The 18,808-nt window shown below is 39.7% G+C and overlaps 3 protein-coding genes and 1 long non-coding RNA gene across 5 annotated transcripts in view; 2 read left to right on the top strand and 2 right to left on the bottom strand.

Moving 5' to 3' along the window:
- kif2c (kinesin family member 2C) overlaps positions 1 to 4,806 on the top strand; it is a 6,713-nt gene extending 1,907 nt beyond the window's left edge. The window contains exons 5-19 of the mRNA XM_010768351.1: positions 747 to 844; positions 930 to 1,025; positions 1,118 to 1,172; positions 1,294 to 1,456; positions 1,784 to 1,874; positions 1,977 to 2,040; positions 2,331 to 2,422; positions 2,511 to 2,653; positions 2,827 to 3,040; positions 3,318 to 3,428; positions 3,522 to 3,589; positions 3,699 to 3,777; positions 3,869 to 3,949; positions 4,040 to 4,133; positions 4,378 to 4,806. Coding sequence (XP_010766653.1) covers positions 747 to 844; positions 930 to 1,025; positions 1,118 to 1,172; positions 1,294 to 1,456; positions 1,784 to 1,874; positions 1,977 to 2,040; positions 2,331 to 2,422; positions 2,511 to 2,653; positions 2,827 to 3,040; positions 3,318 to 3,428; positions 3,522 to 3,589; positions 3,699 to 3,777; positions 3,869 to 3,949; positions 4,040 to 4,133; positions 4,378 to 4,439 — 1,511 coding nt within the window. The 3' untranslated portion in view covers positions 4,440 to 4,806. The remainder of the gene's footprint in view (positions 1 to 746; positions 845 to 929; positions 1,026 to 1,117; positions 1,173 to 1,293; positions 1,457 to 1,783; positions 1,875 to 1,976; positions 2,041 to 2,330; positions 2,423 to 2,510; positions 2,654 to 2,826; positions 3,041 to 3,317; positions 3,429 to 3,521; positions 3,590 to 3,698; positions 3,778 to 3,868; positions 3,950 to 4,039; positions 4,134 to 4,377) is intronic.
- A 669-nt stretch (positions 4,807 to 5,475) lies between these two features.
- Positions 5,476 to 10,252, top strand: selenot1a (selenoprotein T, 1a). Its single transcript, XM_010768350.1, is given in 6 exon segments — positions 5,476 to 5,675; positions 6,566 to 6,676; positions 7,644 to 7,770; positions 8,458 to 8,545; positions 8,657 to 8,823; positions 9,729 to 10,252. Coding segments are annotated over 5 exon segments (585 nt in total). The 5' UTR covers positions 5,476 to 5,541; the 3' UTR covers positions 8,782 to 8,823; positions 9,729 to 10,252.
- A 928-nt stretch (positions 10,253 to 11,180) lies between these two features.
- Positions 11,181 to 13,467, bottom strand: LOC104943029 (glutamate-rich protein 6). Its single transcript, XM_010768349.1, has 5 exons — positions 13,363 to 13,467; positions 12,745 to 12,827; positions 12,440 to 12,610; positions 11,551 to 11,776; positions 11,181 to 11,455 (listed from the first exon to the last, which is right to left on the bottom strand). The coding sequence occupies exons 3-5, from the start codon at positions 12,511 to 12,513 to the stop codon at positions 11,300 to 11,302; spliced, it is 456 nt and encodes a 151-aa protein (XP_010766651.1). The 5' UTR covers positions 12,514 to 12,610; positions 12,745 to 12,827; positions 13,363 to 13,467; the 3' UTR covers positions 11,181 to 11,299.
- Positions 13,468 to 17,534: 4,067 nt separating this feature from the next.
- Positions 17,535 to 18,808, bottom strand: part of LOC104943028 (uncharacterized) — an 8,232-nt gene continuing 6,958 nt past the window's right edge. For both annotated transcript variants that reach the window (XR_798072.1, XR_798071.1), the window contains exon 2: positions 17,535 to 17,665. This is a non-coding gene — a long non-coding RNA (uncharacterized lncRNA). The remainder of the gene's footprint in view (positions 17,666 to 18,808) is intronic.

The raw sequence follows: 18,808 nt of genomic DNA, 5'->3' as shown, positions 1-18,808 counted from the left end.
TAAATATATTCTATATTAAGAACGAGAAAAGTCTTAACATATATATCGTTTTTTGTAAACATATGACAAATGTGTGAGGGTGATGACGTCAGAGCATCGTCCTATGTGCCGGGCCAATTTAAACACTGGGTATTTGTGAGGGAGCTCCTTTATGGCATTACCCCGCTGAAGCTCACCAAAGTTTAATATATTTCATAGTTCAAAGTTTTGTCTATTGTTTTGTTTATTGGTCAAATACTGGTTTCTAATGGTTTCTGAGGAGTTTGACTGGAATGAAAGAGCACAGAGTCTACAGAAGCAACAACGCAGCATACTGCATTAAACCTGTCCTTCACAGAGAGGTTGAAGTTCATGTGGAAAGGAGGCTTCAGTAGTCTGTCTGCACTCTGTTTAGTTGTGCTATCTTACAATCAATATAGTCAATGTGAGGTAAAGTGTGTTGCCAATGTAACCGGTTCGAACTCGAAGTTGCGATAAGGTCTTAAAATGTATGGAAAGGGTCCTAAAAAAGGTCTTAAAAGGTATTAAATTTGACCTCAGGATTCCTGTATATACCCTGATTAAACACACATAGACCATATGAACTCAATGTTCTATGAGTAGTATGAACAGGTGGTTAATGATCTGAGGCTTATACAAGTTATGTGTTAAAATGTGTTGGGTATTGCAATGATGACAATGTAAAGTTTTTAGGGTGTTTTTATTTGACAAACAAAGAAAGTATACATTATTTCTATGCACTTTAGGCAGAAGAAAATCTGTAGCCCACCCAGAGATAAACAAAGGCAGCAAAAGGCTGTCTAGTGTTGCAAAGCCTCCCGATGGGCAGACAAAGAGGGGAAAGGTGAGTTTAAAAAAAATCTTTTGTTTTTCCTACAAGGTTTGACATGAGGGAAACTCCATCTCACATTCCCTTTGTTCTCTTTTAGTTTGGAGAAGCTTCTCGGCCAAACCAGAAGTTCTATGAGATGATCCAAAACTTCAGAGAGACCTTGGAAATAACCCCCTTATCAACTACTGACCATGTTAGTTTGGACTCAAGAACAATGTACCTTTTTAAGAAATACGCCGGTTTGCCATTACAGCCATACTTATCGCTCATATTGTGTTTTCACAGATCGAACCTCACAGGATTAGCGTATGCGTTCGCAAGCGACCCTTTAACAAACCAGGTATACTGGAAGTGATTTCAAACATATTGTCAACTGTATCTGCATATAAAGGAGTAATTAACAAAACAGTGAAATACATATTGTGACATTTGTTTAATTTTAACATTCTTGTGTTTTCCAGAGATTACCAGAAAAGAGATAGATGTGGTGTCTATACCTGGGAAAGGGGCACTGCTGGTCCATGAGCCAAAACAGAAGGTGGACCTCACCAAGTACTTGGACAACCAAGTCTTCCACTTCGACTACTCCTTTAACGAAACCGCCACCAATGAACTGGTCTACAAGTAATTCCCTCACATCCCTTTTCAATTAGCAAGGAGATGGATCTGATTGGATTCAATCGTCTGTTTATCAGAATCTTTTTTTTCTTGGGCATATCATATAAGGGATCTCACTTTGTCTTCTCTCTCTTGTGTGGGTTTTTGTCTCGTTGCCCACTAGCTGTGAAAAACATTGTGTGAGAGGGAAAGTGTACACAGCAGTGTTCAGTATGGGTTTATTGGAACTACAGTGTAAATCAGGAGTAAATATGTTGAAACCGTACATGCATCAAATTCGTTTTTTTTATGTTGATTTTTAAAAAGTAAGCCCCTTGATTTTCTTTTCTTAAGGTTCACAGCCAAACCTTTGGTGCAGTCCATTTTCGACGGTGGCATGGCAACATGTTTTGCATACGGCCAGACTGGAAGTGGGAAGACTCATGTAAGCCTCTGATTGCTGTATGGCATTGACTTATTGACATATTTTCCAAGTTACTAGAATTTTATTTATTCATCTTTTTACCTCTTTGGCCCATTTTTCTAGACAATGGGAGGTGATTTCACAGGCAAGCAGCAGAACAGTTCAAAGGGAATCTACGCCATGGCAGGTAGGACTGCAACCATCTTAAAAAGTCATTTAATGTGCACCCTAACATGTGCAGACACTGGTTTTATATCATATTTAATTGATTATATTCTGGTTTTGCACAGACAACACTTAACATTTAAAGACACCAAATTGTAGTTAGAGAAACCGGGATATCCTGACATTTTAATATTATATTTATCAATTTGGACAATAATCTACAGATTGGTTGATAATAAAAATCCTTTTTAAGTGCAGCCCTACCTACATGAGGGCTTCACTTTGAATAATATTTGAGTATTTCCCTTCTAGCCCAGGATGTTTTCGCCTATATGAACCACAGAAGGTATGCCAACCTGGATCTCTCTGCTTATGTCAGCTTCTTCGAGATTTACAATGGAAAAGTAAGGAAAAAAACCTACCTATATGAACGCATTTATTTGAACAGCTTATTCAAGTTATGCTCAAGGCAAAATATCCTTTCTGAATTAGGTGTATGACCTACTCAATAAGAAGACCAAGCTCCGTGTCCTGGAGGATGAACGACAGCAGGTCCAGGTGGTGGGCCTGGAGGAGGTCTATGTGACCACATCAGAAGAGGTCATCAAGATTATCCAGATGGGCAGTTCATGCAGGTACTTTTGTTTTAAGAATGTTTCAAACTAATGCTACATAGTTCTATGAAATAATGTTTCATTCCTCTTAACTTGTTTATTTAAAAACGTACACTTTAGTTCTGATATTTGTGTCATTCAGCTCAAAAAATATACAACATTAACGACTTTCCTTTTGCCTACTGTTTCTCCAGAACATCAGGCCAGACCTCGGCCAACGCCAACTCCTCCCGCTCCCATGCCATCCTTCAGATTGTCCTACGGCGCAACGACCGTGCGACCACGATGCACGGCAAGTTTTCTCTTGTTGATTTGGCTGGCAATGAGCGCGGCACTGACGTCAGCAGCAATGACCGGAGCACTTTGGTGGAGACGGCCGAGATCAACCGCAGCCTGCTGGCTCTCAAGGTACGCTTTGATTGCTGTGGAGTGGTGCACACAAGATAAGGGGCTGTGGATGAAAAGTGAGATGAGCACCATTTTCTCTCTTACAACTTAGTTTGGGAACGTAAGAAGTAACTCTGGTACTTTCAAATGACAAAAAGTGTTCAATGCTCCAAATGCAAAACGTATCTGACATTCCCAGAACTCTGCCAGAATATTTATAAATGTGCAAGCACAGCACCTAAAAGGAATTTTTTTAAACACACCCAATATGCCTGTGTGTCATTCTTGTGTCTTGTAGGAGTGTATCCGTTCGCTGGGAATGAACAGCGACCACATTCCTTTCCGGATGAGCACATTGACAAAAGTGCTCAGGGATTCCTTTATTGGAGAGAAGTCCAGGACCTGCATGGTAAGTTAAACCCCAAACTTGTATGAATTTGAACATGTGGGAGTGTAAGTACAGAAAGTTCGTAGATGTATGTTTCCTTCTCTCCATCCACAGATTGCTATGGTGTCTCCAGGCCTGGCTTCCTGTGAATACACAATGAACACTCTACGTTATGCTGACAGGTACACATTTAGTTTAACTTGATTCAAAATATAACTTTTTATTTTTTTTAAAGGAAACAAATGTTTTATTATGAACAGAAAACTTGAAACATGTTCTAATCTTTTGCAGAGTGAAGGAACTGAAAGGCAATTCCAAGGCCAACTGTGCAGTACAGGCACAAGAGCCGTTAGAAAGCTCCACAGAGGAGGTCAGCTTGCACTACATAAACCTACATTTTAACATTGATTGTATAATTTGCTTTAAATGTGTTTCTGTTTGCTTTTGTGTGCCTTTTGTAGGAATCTGTTGCGGATACCAGTGTGTATGATTCCATTTCCCGTGTGGCAGAGCTGGAGGAGAAGGTGTATGCACAGGTCCAGGTAAAGTGTCCTCAAGCTTGCCCTTTTTTACAGCATACAAGACAAGTGGGAATGCATTTTACTCACACTTGTATCACTTTTGTTTCTCAGAAAGCCAATGAATTCTACAATGCAATGGGGAAAAGCACTTACAATATCGAGGAAGGACTTCCGGACTTGGTGGACTATGCCAAGACATTCATGGGTTTGTACAAACTACATCTTGATCTTTTCTTTCCAATGAGCAATATATGTTATGAAACAAAATCAACATTAACCTTCTTGGATTGCTGTTAAATATGATGCAGCATTGTGAAAAAAGTAGTCAAGAATCTATTTCCCATTTTTCTGGGATCAGCTCAGTTTAGACCTAATGCCATGAAGGACCTAAATCTGTGTAGACGCATGTGCTCAGCCTTTATTCATTATGTCTTATCTGTCATCCACAGGAATGGTAGAGGCTTTGCAAACTGCTGTCGACGAGGAGAGAATGGCAAGGCAATGCTTCTAAGAAAACCCATGGAGCCACTCACAAAGTGTGTTTATTATGAAAATGTCTGTTGTTGAAGCAGCTGATTTTAACGTGTTGAATATATATAAATGTATGCAGACACTAATTCATTGAAAGTGATTATTTTTGTAAGAATGTAATCACTTGAGGAACTACTTGTGTGTATATTATTGAATGCATTGCTGTGGATGTTTCCATGTCTGTCTTATACTTTCAGTGGGCACTAGTATATTATTGTTGAACTTTCAATGTTGGTTTTGTGAGGGGGGGGGTGTGATTAAAATTGTCTCAATATTGCATAAAGATTTGTAACAAGTCTAGCTCGGATATGTTTGCAGAGAAATGTAATAAAAACCTTTCTTATTAATCCGTATGTTTGCTCAAATAACTTCAGTGTACACTACCAACACATAATTTAACACAAAACAATCAACAATCTCTAACAACATGATACACATATTGTGATTGAAAAGCAGCACAGAGAAAACAACTGATCCCTCAAATAAGTGGTGGAAGAAGTACTCGGGTCTTAAAGTGCCTCATTATTCCAAATCTGCAAACTAAATAAATATAGTGGGGTAGAAGTACTGTACCTCTGATTTGTAGTGGGGTAGAAGTAAAAAGCAGCAAAAAAATATAAATACTCAAGTAAAATACTGTAAGCAAGTACTTGAGTAAATGTACTTAACAACACTGCCTAAAAAACATGTGGGAAGTAATTTAAGAACATTTACTCAAATGGACCAATTTTCACAACAAGTCCTTTTACTTTTGGTAATTTAAGTATATTTCCATGCTTATACTTTAACTTTAGTAAGACTTTGAATGCAGGACTTTTACTTGTGACGGAGTACTGCACTCTGGTAGTTATACTTTTACTCAGTACAAGATCTGACAACTTCTCCCACCTCTGCTGAAGTATATGTTTATTCCATGGCCCATTCTTATATGAGTTGAACAGCCTTAGCAGTAGGTGGTGCTAAAGGGGGAAGAGAGGAGGAGGAGGAGGAGGGGTCTGGCAGTGACGCTCAGATTAACCTGCTGCCTCCTCGGCTTCACACCGACGGACAGGCGGAGGAACCAAACCCCGGCACGGTTAGCGATGAAGTGGTTGCAATTTTCGCTCCTCGTTGTGGGGCTTTCCTCGCTGTTGTGCGCCTCGTCTGGCGACAACAGTGGAGTGAAGAAAATGAAGATGCAGTTTGCAAATGGACCTCTTCTCAAGTTTCAAATTTGGTAAGCAAATAAGCGAAAAATGTGGCGAGTCATTGCAAGCTAACGAGCTAAACTCCAAAGCTAACAACATAGCCGAATATAGGCCGAACATCGATTGAAGCTAAATAGCTAACTAACAGTTAATGTAAACATGTTAGAGTATAAGAAGCGTTCATATAACTTGTTTAGACATTACTTGAACAATGCCCTAAATGCATGTTAAACATGTTGTAGTTTTGGTTTGTGTCACTTCTGAACATTCACCGAAAACAGCACCGCTTCCGCTGTCAAACCTGCGAGCTAACGTAACATCTTTAGTCGACGGTAACGTTAGGTTGACGTATTTGAATTGTACGGTCAATAATGATTCATTTAAATCTCTGTTGAGTTGATCTTTCTGTCAGGAATGATGTATTGCAATCATACATTTACTAACACCGTGATGTTTAGTTAACGCTAGCCTAACTGACGTTAACTAGCTAACACGAGTAAAGGATTTACGATAAAGCGTGCTTGTCGTCACCGTCAAAGACATGCTAATAAAGATGTCACATGGTTTTAACATGCTAATGCGCAAGGGTTGTTACTGAAGTAAACAAGAAACAACTATTTGTATTTTTAATGTTTGCTTTGCTTGAACAAATATGCCACAAACAGAGGCATTTAGCAATGGGGTGCAAAGTAACGTTACATAAAACGTGGTTCACGTGCTGCTAACTGGAATTTCCCACTACCACTACAACTTTATAATAATAAAAAGCAAATATCTTAAAGATAATACTAGGAGGCACATGTGCCATATCTCAAGGTTAAATGGTGAAATTAGCCTTGAGATCATTGTTGTGTTATGACTGCCTATGTACCTCTTTGAGACTTTGTACATCTGTCTAACACTGATTGTCTTTTCACAGCATTTCCTGAGGGTACAAGCGGGTGTTTGAGGAGTACATGCAGGCCTTGTACCAGCGGTACCCAGACATCCGTATTGAAGGGGAGAATTATCTTCCTATCCCCCTCTACAAGTAAGTCAGAGATTATCTGCTTTGTTACAAGTGTATTATGTCCGGATTTCTACAAGCAGTCTAAAGGCTCCTGGGATTAGTTGTTACTCAGCTGAGGATGTGAATTATACCCAGTATAAACCATGTAGTATTTAAACTTAGACATAACTACCATCCCTAAGAACTACAAGTAAGTGAACTTGTGAAGCATCAATGGCTGTGGTTGGATAATTTGCTCTATGTGAGACTGATTTGTGTCCCAAATGTTGCAGTTAAATGTCTGGGTGGTGTCATGCACCCTCGGGTCTTCATCAGTTGAAGTCTAAACACACTAGAGATCTATTAAATAAAGGAAACAGTATCACACCCTGGGTTTCTATTCCCCAGTTTATGATTTTAGTTTTGGCCATGTCTAACTTGTTCTGCCATTAGACGGATAATCCTGTGTACCGTTTGTAGCTCAACCAGTTACACATGTTGAAGTTTAACAGTAGTAAAAAAGGATGCAGGCTCTGTGTTGTAGGTTGTTGTTGTTGATACGTTTGAGATTGTTAAAGCCATATCAAGTTTGTTATTTTAAGTTATACATTTTAGAATCCCAAAATGATCAGGTGTATGGGATGAAACCATTGCCACAATGTTTTCTCAATCTTGTGTTTATTCTACACAAAGAAGCCCAACTTCTATTTTTTTTTTTTTTTAAAGTCACGTCCTACTCTTGGTACAGTGTTATTTAGGAATAATTGTGTTAACATAATTTGTTAGGTATACTATTGCCATTCTCCATATTTTTTGGACAATATTAAATATACTTTTTTCCATTACATTTCAAACAAATATGCTTTCTTTAAAAACTGAGAATAATGTGATTATTTAATATTTAAAAACCAACATTATGACACCAAACTGATAATTTTCCTACCTATAAAGCGTATTAATGTTGATATGGAATTGTATTAAAAGCCAGTTTCTTGTTTTTTCCCCCCAGACATTTTGCTTCCTTCCTGTCTGTGTTCAAACTGCTGGTGATTGGGCTGATCATTATCGGCAGGGACCCATTCGCCCTCATCGGTATGCAAGCACCTGGCGTATGGGAGTGGGGCCAGGGAAACAAGGTAGAGAACTATCTGTCACTTATCAGAACGTGTGGTGGTTTACGCTTTCATTTTCATGTGTAGCAATGACTGAGAGAGAGGGTCAGGATTCTGTGTCTGATGCAGCTGAGCAATGTTACTTTTTAACACGATAGATGTCACACTCAATCATAGAATGAATATGGAAATGGAGTAAAGTGGGCTTTAGTTTGCCTCTAATACAGTTGTGTACACACACACACACACACACACACACACACACACACACACACACACACACACACACACACACACACACACACACACACACTGCCAGGTGTAACTCAAACCCATGGGATTTCATTAGCTCACTCAGGGTCTTCAGGCTGTGTTGTTAAGTATTGTTTTGCCTGGTCTGTTATCCCTAGGGTTACACACATGCCAAAGGCTCAGAGGAAGAATGACTGCTCACATCAGATATTTGCAAATAAAACTCTTGTGGCTATTCTTGTGTTTTACCAGCAATTTAAACATGTATTTAGCAAGCATTTGGCATAGATCTGTGCTGCTAATAAATACATTGTTTGTTTTCATCCAAGCCAAAACTTGGAAACTGTTTATTTTCAGTGCACTGCTCTTGTACTGCATACAGTGCACGAACATGTTGGAACATCTATTTTATTTCTTTGCAGAAATGTTAAACTCGAGTTCCTCTCATTCTTCTTTCAGATATATGCATGCATGATGGTGTTCTTCTTCAGCAATATGATTGAAAACCAGTTAATGTCTACAGGAGCTTTTGAAATCACATTAAATGGTGAGTCAGAGCACGGGCTTATTCCCTAAAGTCTTTCAAATGATTACAATGAAGTTCTATGGTAATTGAACAAAATGCAGTCAATTACACTGACGTGTTGTGTTTCCACAGATGTACCAGTGTGGTCCAAACTAGAGTCCGGTCACCTGCCCTCCATGCAGCAGCTTGTGCAAATCCTGGACAACGAGATGAAGATGAACGTTCACATGAACACAGGAACACACCTCCACTCCTAACCCTACTCGTCTAATCCTGGCTAGAGCTAAAAGCCCCTCCATGTAAGTACAGTGGTGTTCATCTCACTGTTCCGCTTATTTTACAGCCTTTGCTTGTTATCTAGGGATGGGTACCGAGCCTCGATATTAAACGGGCCCCGGGACTGAATTATTAAAGGCCGTGGTACCGTTAAGCTCCGACGTTATCGGTCTTTTTATCGGTACTGGAGACATGTCATATGTATTATTGCTACACAAACATTATATTGCAGTTTTAGTGTCGCCAACTCCGTTTCTAATAGGCAAAAAGACTGCAAAATGCGTCAATGATTATTTTAGAGATTCTCTCTCGCCCGCTTGCTCGATGAGGATACTCGTTGCTCGTTACCAAAAGTGCAATAAGTGTTTAGCATGTAAGGGCGGTAACACGAGCAATTTGTCTAAACATTTAGCAAAAGTGCACCACATTCAGACGGAGAAATGCACCCGGTTCGACTGTCTTTCTAGTAGCTCTGTAGCCCCATCCACGAGTAACGTTCCCACGTCAGGTGTTATGTATGCTAGCAGCAACACACGGAGTTAACTACATTATACAAACATGGGTTAATGATTAGAGGTAACTGAGTTATTTATTTAGTTAAAGTTTCAGCTATTCTGGTTACAGTTCTGTCATCAGATTATTTAATACGATTTGTTAAAACATTGTTGTTTCTTTTGATGTGAAATATTTATTTTATTTAAATAAAAAGCAATGTTAGTTTTGTTCACAATTTGTTTAGTTTTACCTTATTTTTTTCTCCAAAAGAACCGATAAAAGTACCGTTAAAAGACCGGATCGATATCGATAAAAGTAGTTGTACCGTTAAAACCTTAACGATACCCATCCCTATTGTTATCTGATTTTCTTGTTGTGAATTATATTGGCCATTTGTTTGACTTTGATCTGCTTCCTCGGTCTTCCTGTGTAGGTTTGAGGTGGGATCCTCTCTGGGCTGTGAAGTGATGTTTATGAAGGTCTGCGCTGAAGGCAGGAAAACTGCTAGCACAGACTGGATGCCCCCATCAACCTTCACCATGCCCATTGGAGATATCCCGCCCCTGACGCCAGAGTGGGATCCATGGCAACATTGCCAGCCAATTTGTTTTGTTTTTGTCATCTTCTTGATTTATTCAAACTACTGCAGATTTCATCCAGATAACCTCAGTGGTCCCATAAGGAGAGATTTAACATTGATTATTATAGTCTTTAACCTATTGCATACAACTGATCCATGTGATTTAAAACATGTTCTTTGTACCACTGAGCCACATGTAGAGTTTTCAAGTTACTTGTGCTAAACCTAGCTTAACCCTTTAGAACATGCAACACTGTCATCATTGTTGTGGGAATAACATTGGGAAACTGTTGTCTTGGTATGATTTCTGAATAATTTTTATATTTGCATAACTTGAAGGAAGCTGAAAGAAGATTAAACATATTGTAACTATTTAACTGTGAGGCTCTGGTGTTGTGGTTTACTGATGTGCTGGTCTGTGTTATGAATGATAAAACCTATTACTTTTAGAAGATGTGTCTGCCCTCAAGGTGTTATCTGAGAGAAAATGTAGTTAATCTAAATGAATGCCTGAGATACTGCTCTTTTTGTCTTGATGGCCTGCTTGCTTACAGCCATGAGTGCACTTTAAAGCCATCTGTTCCACTCTAATGTTATTAGGAAGACCTGAGGATCCAAGCTTATGTGATTAGAACACACAAGCAGATTAGCCTTGACAATACAAGACTAAAACATAGTGACGTCAGTGGCAACGCTTGTTGATTTTTGGATCATCCAAACTATAGGGCAACATCCCATTATGTAATTAAGTTGATCCCATGAGAGCTTTTTTGCTGTTACATGTGTTTAAAAAAGCCTCATAATGGGTTATGGGTCAGATCATTTGAAAGGGTATGACCAGTGTAAAAGTAGTGTGAGAATGCGTTGCTAATGTTATTTAGAGGTCAATTGTTTAGTTTTTTTCAGATTCTGTTGTGTGGTCTCAAATACCATTATTGAGAAAGAAAAGTCCTGTTTGAGCAAATGTGGTGGAAATGCTCTCATAACTTTTGAAATCCCATAGGAGCCATTAGGTTGTATAAAAGACACCAGTGCTTTTTTGCAAGAAGATGAGGGTCTGATATTATTTAGACCCTCCTATTCCCTATATATGGGACTTCTAGCCACATTAATGCAAAACAAGGTTTTTGAATGCTTTCTGTTGTATGACCTTGATTATATAATAATACATTACATTTGTATAGCACGTTACAAGAGGAAGAAGGGGTGGGGGTGTGAAATGGTCATTTTTGAGGGCTTTTTTATAAGATTACAATTGTTGGCTTTTTGGATGTGCCATACTTTTTATCAATGGCAAAGCTGCGATCATTGTGTCACCGATTACTTTATTACTGGCAGACAATCTTGACATCCTTGGATAAAGGCTGTCTCACATCAGTACTGACTTCTAGAAGACCTCTGGGCAATAACATGAGGTGAGGGGCTTATGTGGTTTTCAGCAGATGGGGATGTGAAGGCGTCGTCAGGTACTGGTGGAGAATCTGGAAAGCCTGATGAATCCTAGCCTTGGCTGCCAACACATACAGCTCCTCCTTTGATATTGACGGCCCTGAAGCATCGCTGCCTGTTGCACATTCAAACTGGAGGGAAACAAAGATTGAAGCAGAATTGGCAATGCAAGCAACTGCAAGATGAATAGGCAGAAAAAACATTTATTGGAAAAACATGGCTTCACCTGTGCGCAGCAGGCACCAACTCTGAACCTTGCCTGTTGGCCTTTTGCCAGGAAGGTAACAAACACCTGTTCCTTCCCGAGGATTCGGACCCCAATCGTTTTGTTGAGGGACAGGAAGACGGGATGCAGGGGAGTGGGGTTGAGGCTCGGACTGTTCCAGCTCCACCGATGAACTCTGGCACCAGCTTCATCCAAACACTGACCGCCGGCACTGTTTAAATTCAGCCTGCAACAACACACACACATGCAATTAGTATTATAAGCTTTTCTAAACCATCCATGTCATTCACCCATTTGTATAGAACAGGATGTTATACAGTCTGATGCATAGCGTATAACTCTTGCGTTAAAGCATTGACTGACCTGCTTTGGTTAAGATTATGATAAGGCCTCTGGCAGCAAGTCTTTCAAGAGTTGTTGCCATGTTTCCCAATTCATGGTTTTTCATTTAGCTACCGCCAACTTTTATTTACCTTAATATTGAATTAATATTTCACCCCAACATTTTTTTTTATTTCAATTACTCACTTTTGGTAACCACAATTCTGGAAGAACAATTGTTGCCTATATTGTGAAAGATGATTTGTAAAACTGAATATTCTTGATGAATTTAAGTAAATGAAGGCCACGCTCACAACAGCAAAACTATAAACTTCTGATAAGAAACTCTCACACAACGTGAAATATAATCCTAATCCTATTTATTTAGTCGTATGCTTAATAAACCTATTTTCCGGATGGGAATTGCTTGTTCACAAAAGCGGCTTGCAAATCTTGGAGATAACACGTGATAAGTAATGGATATACAAATATAATTTAAGGCAAGTATTGCTTTGAAATATATATTAATTGTAAACATTTTAATTAATTAAATAATATATACATATACTTTTCTTTGTACCATATGTTCCCATTGCTGTGATAACATGTCGCCTTGCCGTCAGACTGGAACATGGCTCTCATCGATGGACTGGAGGCATCGCTGTCATCGTACACAATGCAGACTCTCCCATTTTCTGCAGTGACCACGACAACCAGAGCCAAGAGGCCTGAGGGATAGCTGTTAACATGACGATAAGGATGGGAACACCCACTGTATGTAGTATTGCATGCACACTCTCTTGGGCTCCTTGCAAGACCCATTGGAAATCTGGTCACATTATACAAATCTATGCATTGTTTGTGAGTGGATACAAGGCCTGAACAGAGCCATCAGGGAACACAGTAAGAAAGGTCCTGCCATTGGAGTAATTCTTCTGAAGAGGTTCTGCCCTGTCCTGTAAACATGGACAAATAAACAAATCAAATACTTTAATGTTAACCAACATTTACAACAAAAAGGCTACATTATAAAATTAGGCAACTGAGAGTCCAACTAAAAAAGCTACTGCTTTTTGGGAAGTTATAATCAAGTATCTTTGGGACCTGAGCTATACTAGGGACTACAAATCAGGAAGACATTTCAGTATCTGCTTCTATAATTTCAGTGTCTTGCCTACTTTATGAAAGCACAAGATTACGTTGCTAAAGCAACCCTATCAAAAGCCATACAGGTTTATACCCAGAAATATTTAACCCTATTCACAATAAATAAATGTTAAAAGAAAAATACAGCTTTAAAACTGCTATTGTGTAGTTTTATGTATTGATCAGACACAGGGTGACAACAGGGGGGCAGTGTATATGGGTAAAGATAATATACAGAATGAAGTCCAGAATCAATACAAATAAATTAGGATTATTTGTTAGTTTTCCAATAAAGGTTAGGTATTCTTAGCACTTACTTTAATAAGAGAATAAACAATAGCATACCTGATGATAATGACATATGCCAAACTGAAGTTGCTTGTGATCACAAAAAAGGATCAACACCTGCTCCTCTTCCTGTTTTATTTTCAATTCCTTTTCAGCCTCGCTACAAGGACAAACTGTCCAACATCCTTCTCCTGGAGCGCGAGAGAGCCGGAAGCTAAGGACCTTTGATGTTGGGGGAACTAAACAATAGCACAGGACAAACTGTATCAGCCTCACAAATCCATTTAAAGTCACAAGTAACTTATCAATCATGACTGGATGAACAGATTAAAAGCTGTCAATGCGTTACGTAGACTCAGCTGTTACTCACAGGTTTCTGCCCCCGGTAGTTGGATTGAGTAATCATCGTATATTCTCAATTCTGATTGTTCTCTAATGAAGCATAAACATTACAGTATAAAGATTAGTAGTTTACTTTATTTTTCTGTTGCTGTGTAATGGATTTAAAATCATTTTAAGACGCAAAGTTGTACCTCAGTCCACTCAGTAAGTCCATGATGAACTTGTTGTTATCCTCCATCTCCTTGCCTTGTAAGAGAAGCTCCCCCTTTACTGTCCCAGGCTTGTCTCTTGGTGACGATGGAGTAAGATTCCTCAGGTCACATCTGCCCTCAACCAAACATCTCTGCTTTACCAGCATCTTACACAGCTGCTGCCGCTGAGCACAGCAGAACAGTGGCATTGACTAAGATGAAAATGAAAGAGGATGCAAGGAGGTAAACGGTTCATCAGGTGTATTTGGGGGTTTATTTTCCTGTGTTAATATGTTTGTTACCTCAGGTTCCTGAGTCCATGTTAGATCCAGTGAAGGTTGGGCCTTTCCTCCACAGAACTCACACCTTACTGGGTATTCTGTCACAGGTTGGGACTGGACAAACAAGTGTTATATTGAAATAATCAGTAACATAAATTCATGTACATTGGAGTTCACAACAGTAGGTAGAAACTTGATCTCTTTTACCGCTGGAAGAATGGTTGTTAGGTTTGTCCTGTTGTTGTCAGACTCCCGGTTATACCTCAGAACTCCTGCTGCTCTGAGACAATAGGTGGGAGGTTCCCTGACATACTGTGGACAGCCCTCTGTTCTCCTCTTACCAAAGAAAAACACAAATATATTAAAGTTAACAATTAATAAATCAAAAGCTTTAACAAATGCAATATACAGTGATTAAAACAGAGCTGAAAAGCAAAATCGATTGTGTATTTTCAACTACTTGATCGGTCTTACTTTGTCATCCAGCCCAGATAGTGGCTCACTGATATCCTGTTCTAATGTAGAAGCAGGGTCTAATGGTAAAACACAATTTACTGTTGAATCAAATCCTACTAAGAGAAGTAAACACTGGCCTGCTTTTTTTTATTTAATCGTAGTTGTGATTGGAGCAGACTTACAGGAAGAGCTAGATGTCATGTCTTCTGACTGCATTAAAGTCACTGCTTTCGAATATTTTTCCCACGAAGGTATTCAGTATTTACTGCTTTTGTAAGGTGCATCTCCTGGTGAAGACGAATATATACATTAAATAAATTAGGTGGCAATAACATGAAAAATATCTCAAAGACTCTAAATCACATATATTTATTATAAACATTTATGTAGCAGAATCAGTATCACATTTACAAGAAAAATATCATAAATTATCATGTTTAAAAGGGGACAGAGTTAGGTCATAAAAACAGATATGAGATTAGGCAATGCCTGCATGAAATTGATCAATTGAAAAAATTGTAAATTATAAGCTTTAGTTTGATTGAAAATTATGAAAATGAGAATAGCAAACTGACAAAAGATAAATAAAATATGTACACTTAAGGTAATGCACTCACCCCAACACCTCACACTTTTTGTTGTTGCCAGTTACCTTGGAGACAAAACTGCCTGAAGCAATGTGTTACTGTAATAGCATACCTTGTTTTGGTCGCTGGACTACTGGTATTAATATCCACGTGTATTATGAAACACAATTGTAATATGTTGCATAATACTTTCAAAGTGCAGATTATATAGTCTTTGTCAGCAGGAGAAAGATGAATCCTGAAGTATTATGTGCAGTTAATGTCAAGGTTCAAGTAAAAAATAGACAAAATAAAGATTTATTTTTGAATATTTCTAAAGCGATCCTTTTTATTGGTGAATTCTGAAATGCAGTGCTAATCATTTCACTGTGAATCTAGGTTGTGATGCCACAATCAATAAAGTAAAGAAGATTTGGAAATATAGACAAAGAAGACGAACAAACCTCACCTCAAGATTCATTCCGTAGCTGTTCAGTGCTTCCTCTGCAGATGGAGTTTGCCCAGTTGCACATGTTCAAATTCCCTTTTTCTTCTAAATACAAATTTGAGCTCCAAATTCTAACAATGGTGTTCACAACAGAAGTTGACAAAACAGTGTAATCTTAAATAAGTAAATGTTCTTGAGCTTCTGATCGTACCACATTATATAACCTTGTGATTATTCATTTTAGGAGGGAGGAGTACAATTTGTACTCATTAGGTTTATTGTAAATAACATAATGTCTAAAGTGTATACATTACACGTACATAGGTTACACCATTTCTCCATTTCTCCAAAAGATGGCAGAGTGGTTGTGTTTTACCCTTAAGTTGGTGAGATGGGCCAGAATGAACCTCTCAGTTAGACAGCTTGACTATTGGCAACTTTGACACAACCCAGGTGGATCCAATAACAGCTTGATTGCTTGTCGCAGCACCTGCTTGATGCTTAAATAGCTGAGTCAAGGAAGTTCTCTCAGCTCTTCACATCAGCAATCATGTCCAACAGGATGATACACACAGGAGAGAGAAAAAGCGTTGGTGTTTACCTGGCTGCAGCTGTTATTCTGACGTGTTATTTTGCGCAAACTACAGACTGTTATCGTCTGAAGAAAACAGAAAGACGAGAAGGGAGAAAAGAAGCCGATACAACAAATGGGTTCCAAGAAGGGACAATTGTTTTCGGGAGAGCTTTTGAAAAAGGGTCAGGACTTGATTCTCAAGTCACAGGCAGGACCAAGAAGTCATCCTCAAACGCTTATGAGGAGGATGAAGGTGCTTATCAAGCAGACTCTGCAGGTACCAATATTTTGATTATGTATTGAAGGGTTTGTTGTTTGGCTTGAATTGTTTTGCTTCTCTTTAAAGTCTTTAAAAGTACAAACTATTAAAAAATATATATTATATTATATTTCGCCTTCAGGCTGGTTGAGCCCAACACAAGTCGCCAGTCCCAAAGACTCGTCATGGATGAGCATGTCGCCCTCACTGCAGTGTGGTTCGGGCCAGTTGAAGTTCAGAGCGGTGGGATCAGGAACTTCACAATTTGCAGTAGAACAAGGTAATTGTAATAGCCATAATATCCTAAATGTAGACTTGATTTATCTCTACCAATGATATATAAACACTGAACCTTTTTACCACACGGAAATGCACCTCCAATGCCTCTGTCCCAAGGTCCCGTCTACCTGTGGCTACCAGCATGCAGAGGAACTCGCATGCACTTGTCCTGTTGGTTCCCTATGATGGCTGCAACATGGTTCAAGAGGTAATGTGAAACTGATTTAAAGAGTGGAGAAGTGAGTTTAAAAAAAGAGATGGCTAGTGCTGTGAATGTTATAGTTATGAATGGTGTAACAAGAGCCAAAGAAATAAAATGTTTAATCTGCATCATATTTGGATCTCAAGCGAAAATGTGTTTTCAGCTTTTCAAATGAGTTGTTTTTCGCTTGCTTTCAAATGTACTGATTAACTATGTTTTTTGGATGGGGACCGACATTCAAATTATGTTGCACCATGATGATCGTATTCAGAAGATGTAGCATGAGATTAATCTTTTGCCTGTTACAGTCGGATTGTAACATTGACAGGTTTGTGTGATTCCTTGCTGTTTCTAATTGTATGTTTTTCTCCCAAAGGGTGGAAGTTATGTTACTCCCGATGCGTTGGCAGAATTCCAGTATCTCTCTGGTGTTCCAAACCTGCGCTCGCACCTTACTGCTTCCAAAACGACTTCCCCCATTCCCCTGTAGCTCAGATGCCTCATACCTGAGATGCCCACAATACCCTCCGAAGCCTACAATTCCTGAGATGCCTTGTGCCTCATATACCCTAACTATGCCTTGGATGCCTCAATACCCTCAGGATGCCTCAATACCCTCAGAGCCGCAAGACCCTCAGATGCCTCAATACCCTCAGATGCCTCAATACCTCAGATGCGCGTCAAGACCCTCAGATGCCTCAATACCCCTCAAGATGCCTCAATACCCTCAGATCCTCAATACCTAAGATGCCTACAAACGACCTCTCAATACCAGATGCCTCAATACCCTGCAGGCGATTCCTCAATACCCTCAGACTGCCTCAGATGCCCTCAATACGCTGCTCAGATGCCTCATCCCACTGAGATGCCTCAATTCTATGAGCCTCAACCCTGAAGTTCCTCCAAAGATGCCAACTACAGATGCCAAAACCCTGAGCGCCTCAACCTGCAGATGCCTCAAAACTGACCAGCTCAAAATCCCTCAATCGCTGCTGTCCACCCTCAGATGCCTCAGTATCATCGCAGAAGCCCGAGAGTCCCTCCGTAATCCCTCAATACCCCAAGAATCCTGAGTGCTCACCACTTGTGAATCCTCAGATCCCCGCAACCACTCCGATTCACGCATCCTCCTTTGTGCAGAGCGCCATGACCACGCGGCCGTCATCGCAGAGGCGTTCCTCCTAAGCCTCCACGCCATACCTGAGAGCTTAAACAGATTTCTAAGATGGCTATGAATGACACACTTCCACACGGCTCTGAACCTGCAAAGGTACCCAGAAGACCTCTATAATTCTGAAGCGTCAGATCCATACTACTCAGGAATCCCCGGAGACGAGATGTGAACAGTCTCGCATCACTGAAGAGGTGACTCAATTCTGAACCTCAGATACCCATCTGATGCGTACAATATGCTAAATCCCGGAGAGCAACGACGAAAAGCCTTCAACTGCAAGGCGCTCATATTCCTGTACTTAAATGTTTGGCATTTGAAGTGTTCTAATGTGTGGCTTTGATGCGCAGCGATGGTGGCATCATTGCATCAACCATTTCCTTAGTCAGATTTTTAAACTGGAACATTGTGTTTCACACTAGCTGTGCGCTGACCCAGAGGCGTAAGCAGTGCAGTTCGCAAAATGTTCAGTCAAATGCCAAGTTTCCCATCATGTCCTTTCCTAAAATACTTATCACGCCTGCTGTGTGGAGACGCTGCTTCACTCCATCTAGATGGGTATCGAGAACTGCGTACTAAATCATACCCTGATTGGACGGTACGTATACCGTTAAGCCGCGCTGGACAAACGGTGCTGCTTTCTTGGTGTTGGATATGTGGTTACGTCTCTTCATTAGTTTAACCTTTTAAAACATTCTGTGGTTGGTTGTGTGTTTGTATCCTGTTGTGAGACC

The sequence above is a fragment of the Notothenia coriiceps genome, unplaced genomic scaffold, assembly GCF_000735185.1.
Source record: "Notothenia coriiceps isolate Sejong01 unplaced genomic scaffold, NC01 NC01_scaffold00005564, whole genome shotgun sequence".
NCBI lineage: Eukaryota > Metazoa > Chordata > Actinopteri > Perciformes > Nototheniidae > Notothenia > Notothenia coriiceps.
Note: the sequence above shows the minus strand (reverse complement) of the source record. Positions and strands in the feature narration are given on the sequence as shown.

Excerpts from the sequence above, each read along its gene's own strand:
- LOC104943029 (XM_010768349.1), bottom strand. The coding sequence starts at position 12,513 with ATGAGAGCCATGTTCCAGTCTGACGGCAAGGCGACATGTTATCACAGC. Across the intron at positions 11,777-12,439 it reads AACATATGGTACAAAGAAAA|GCTGAATTTAAACAGTGCCG; the intron begins GTATATGTATAT and ends GTGTTGTTGCAG. Across the intron at positions 11,456-11,550 it reads TTGGTGCCTGCTGCGCACAG|TTTGAATGTGCAACAGGCAG; the intron begins GTGAAGCCATGT and ends GTTTCCCTCCAG.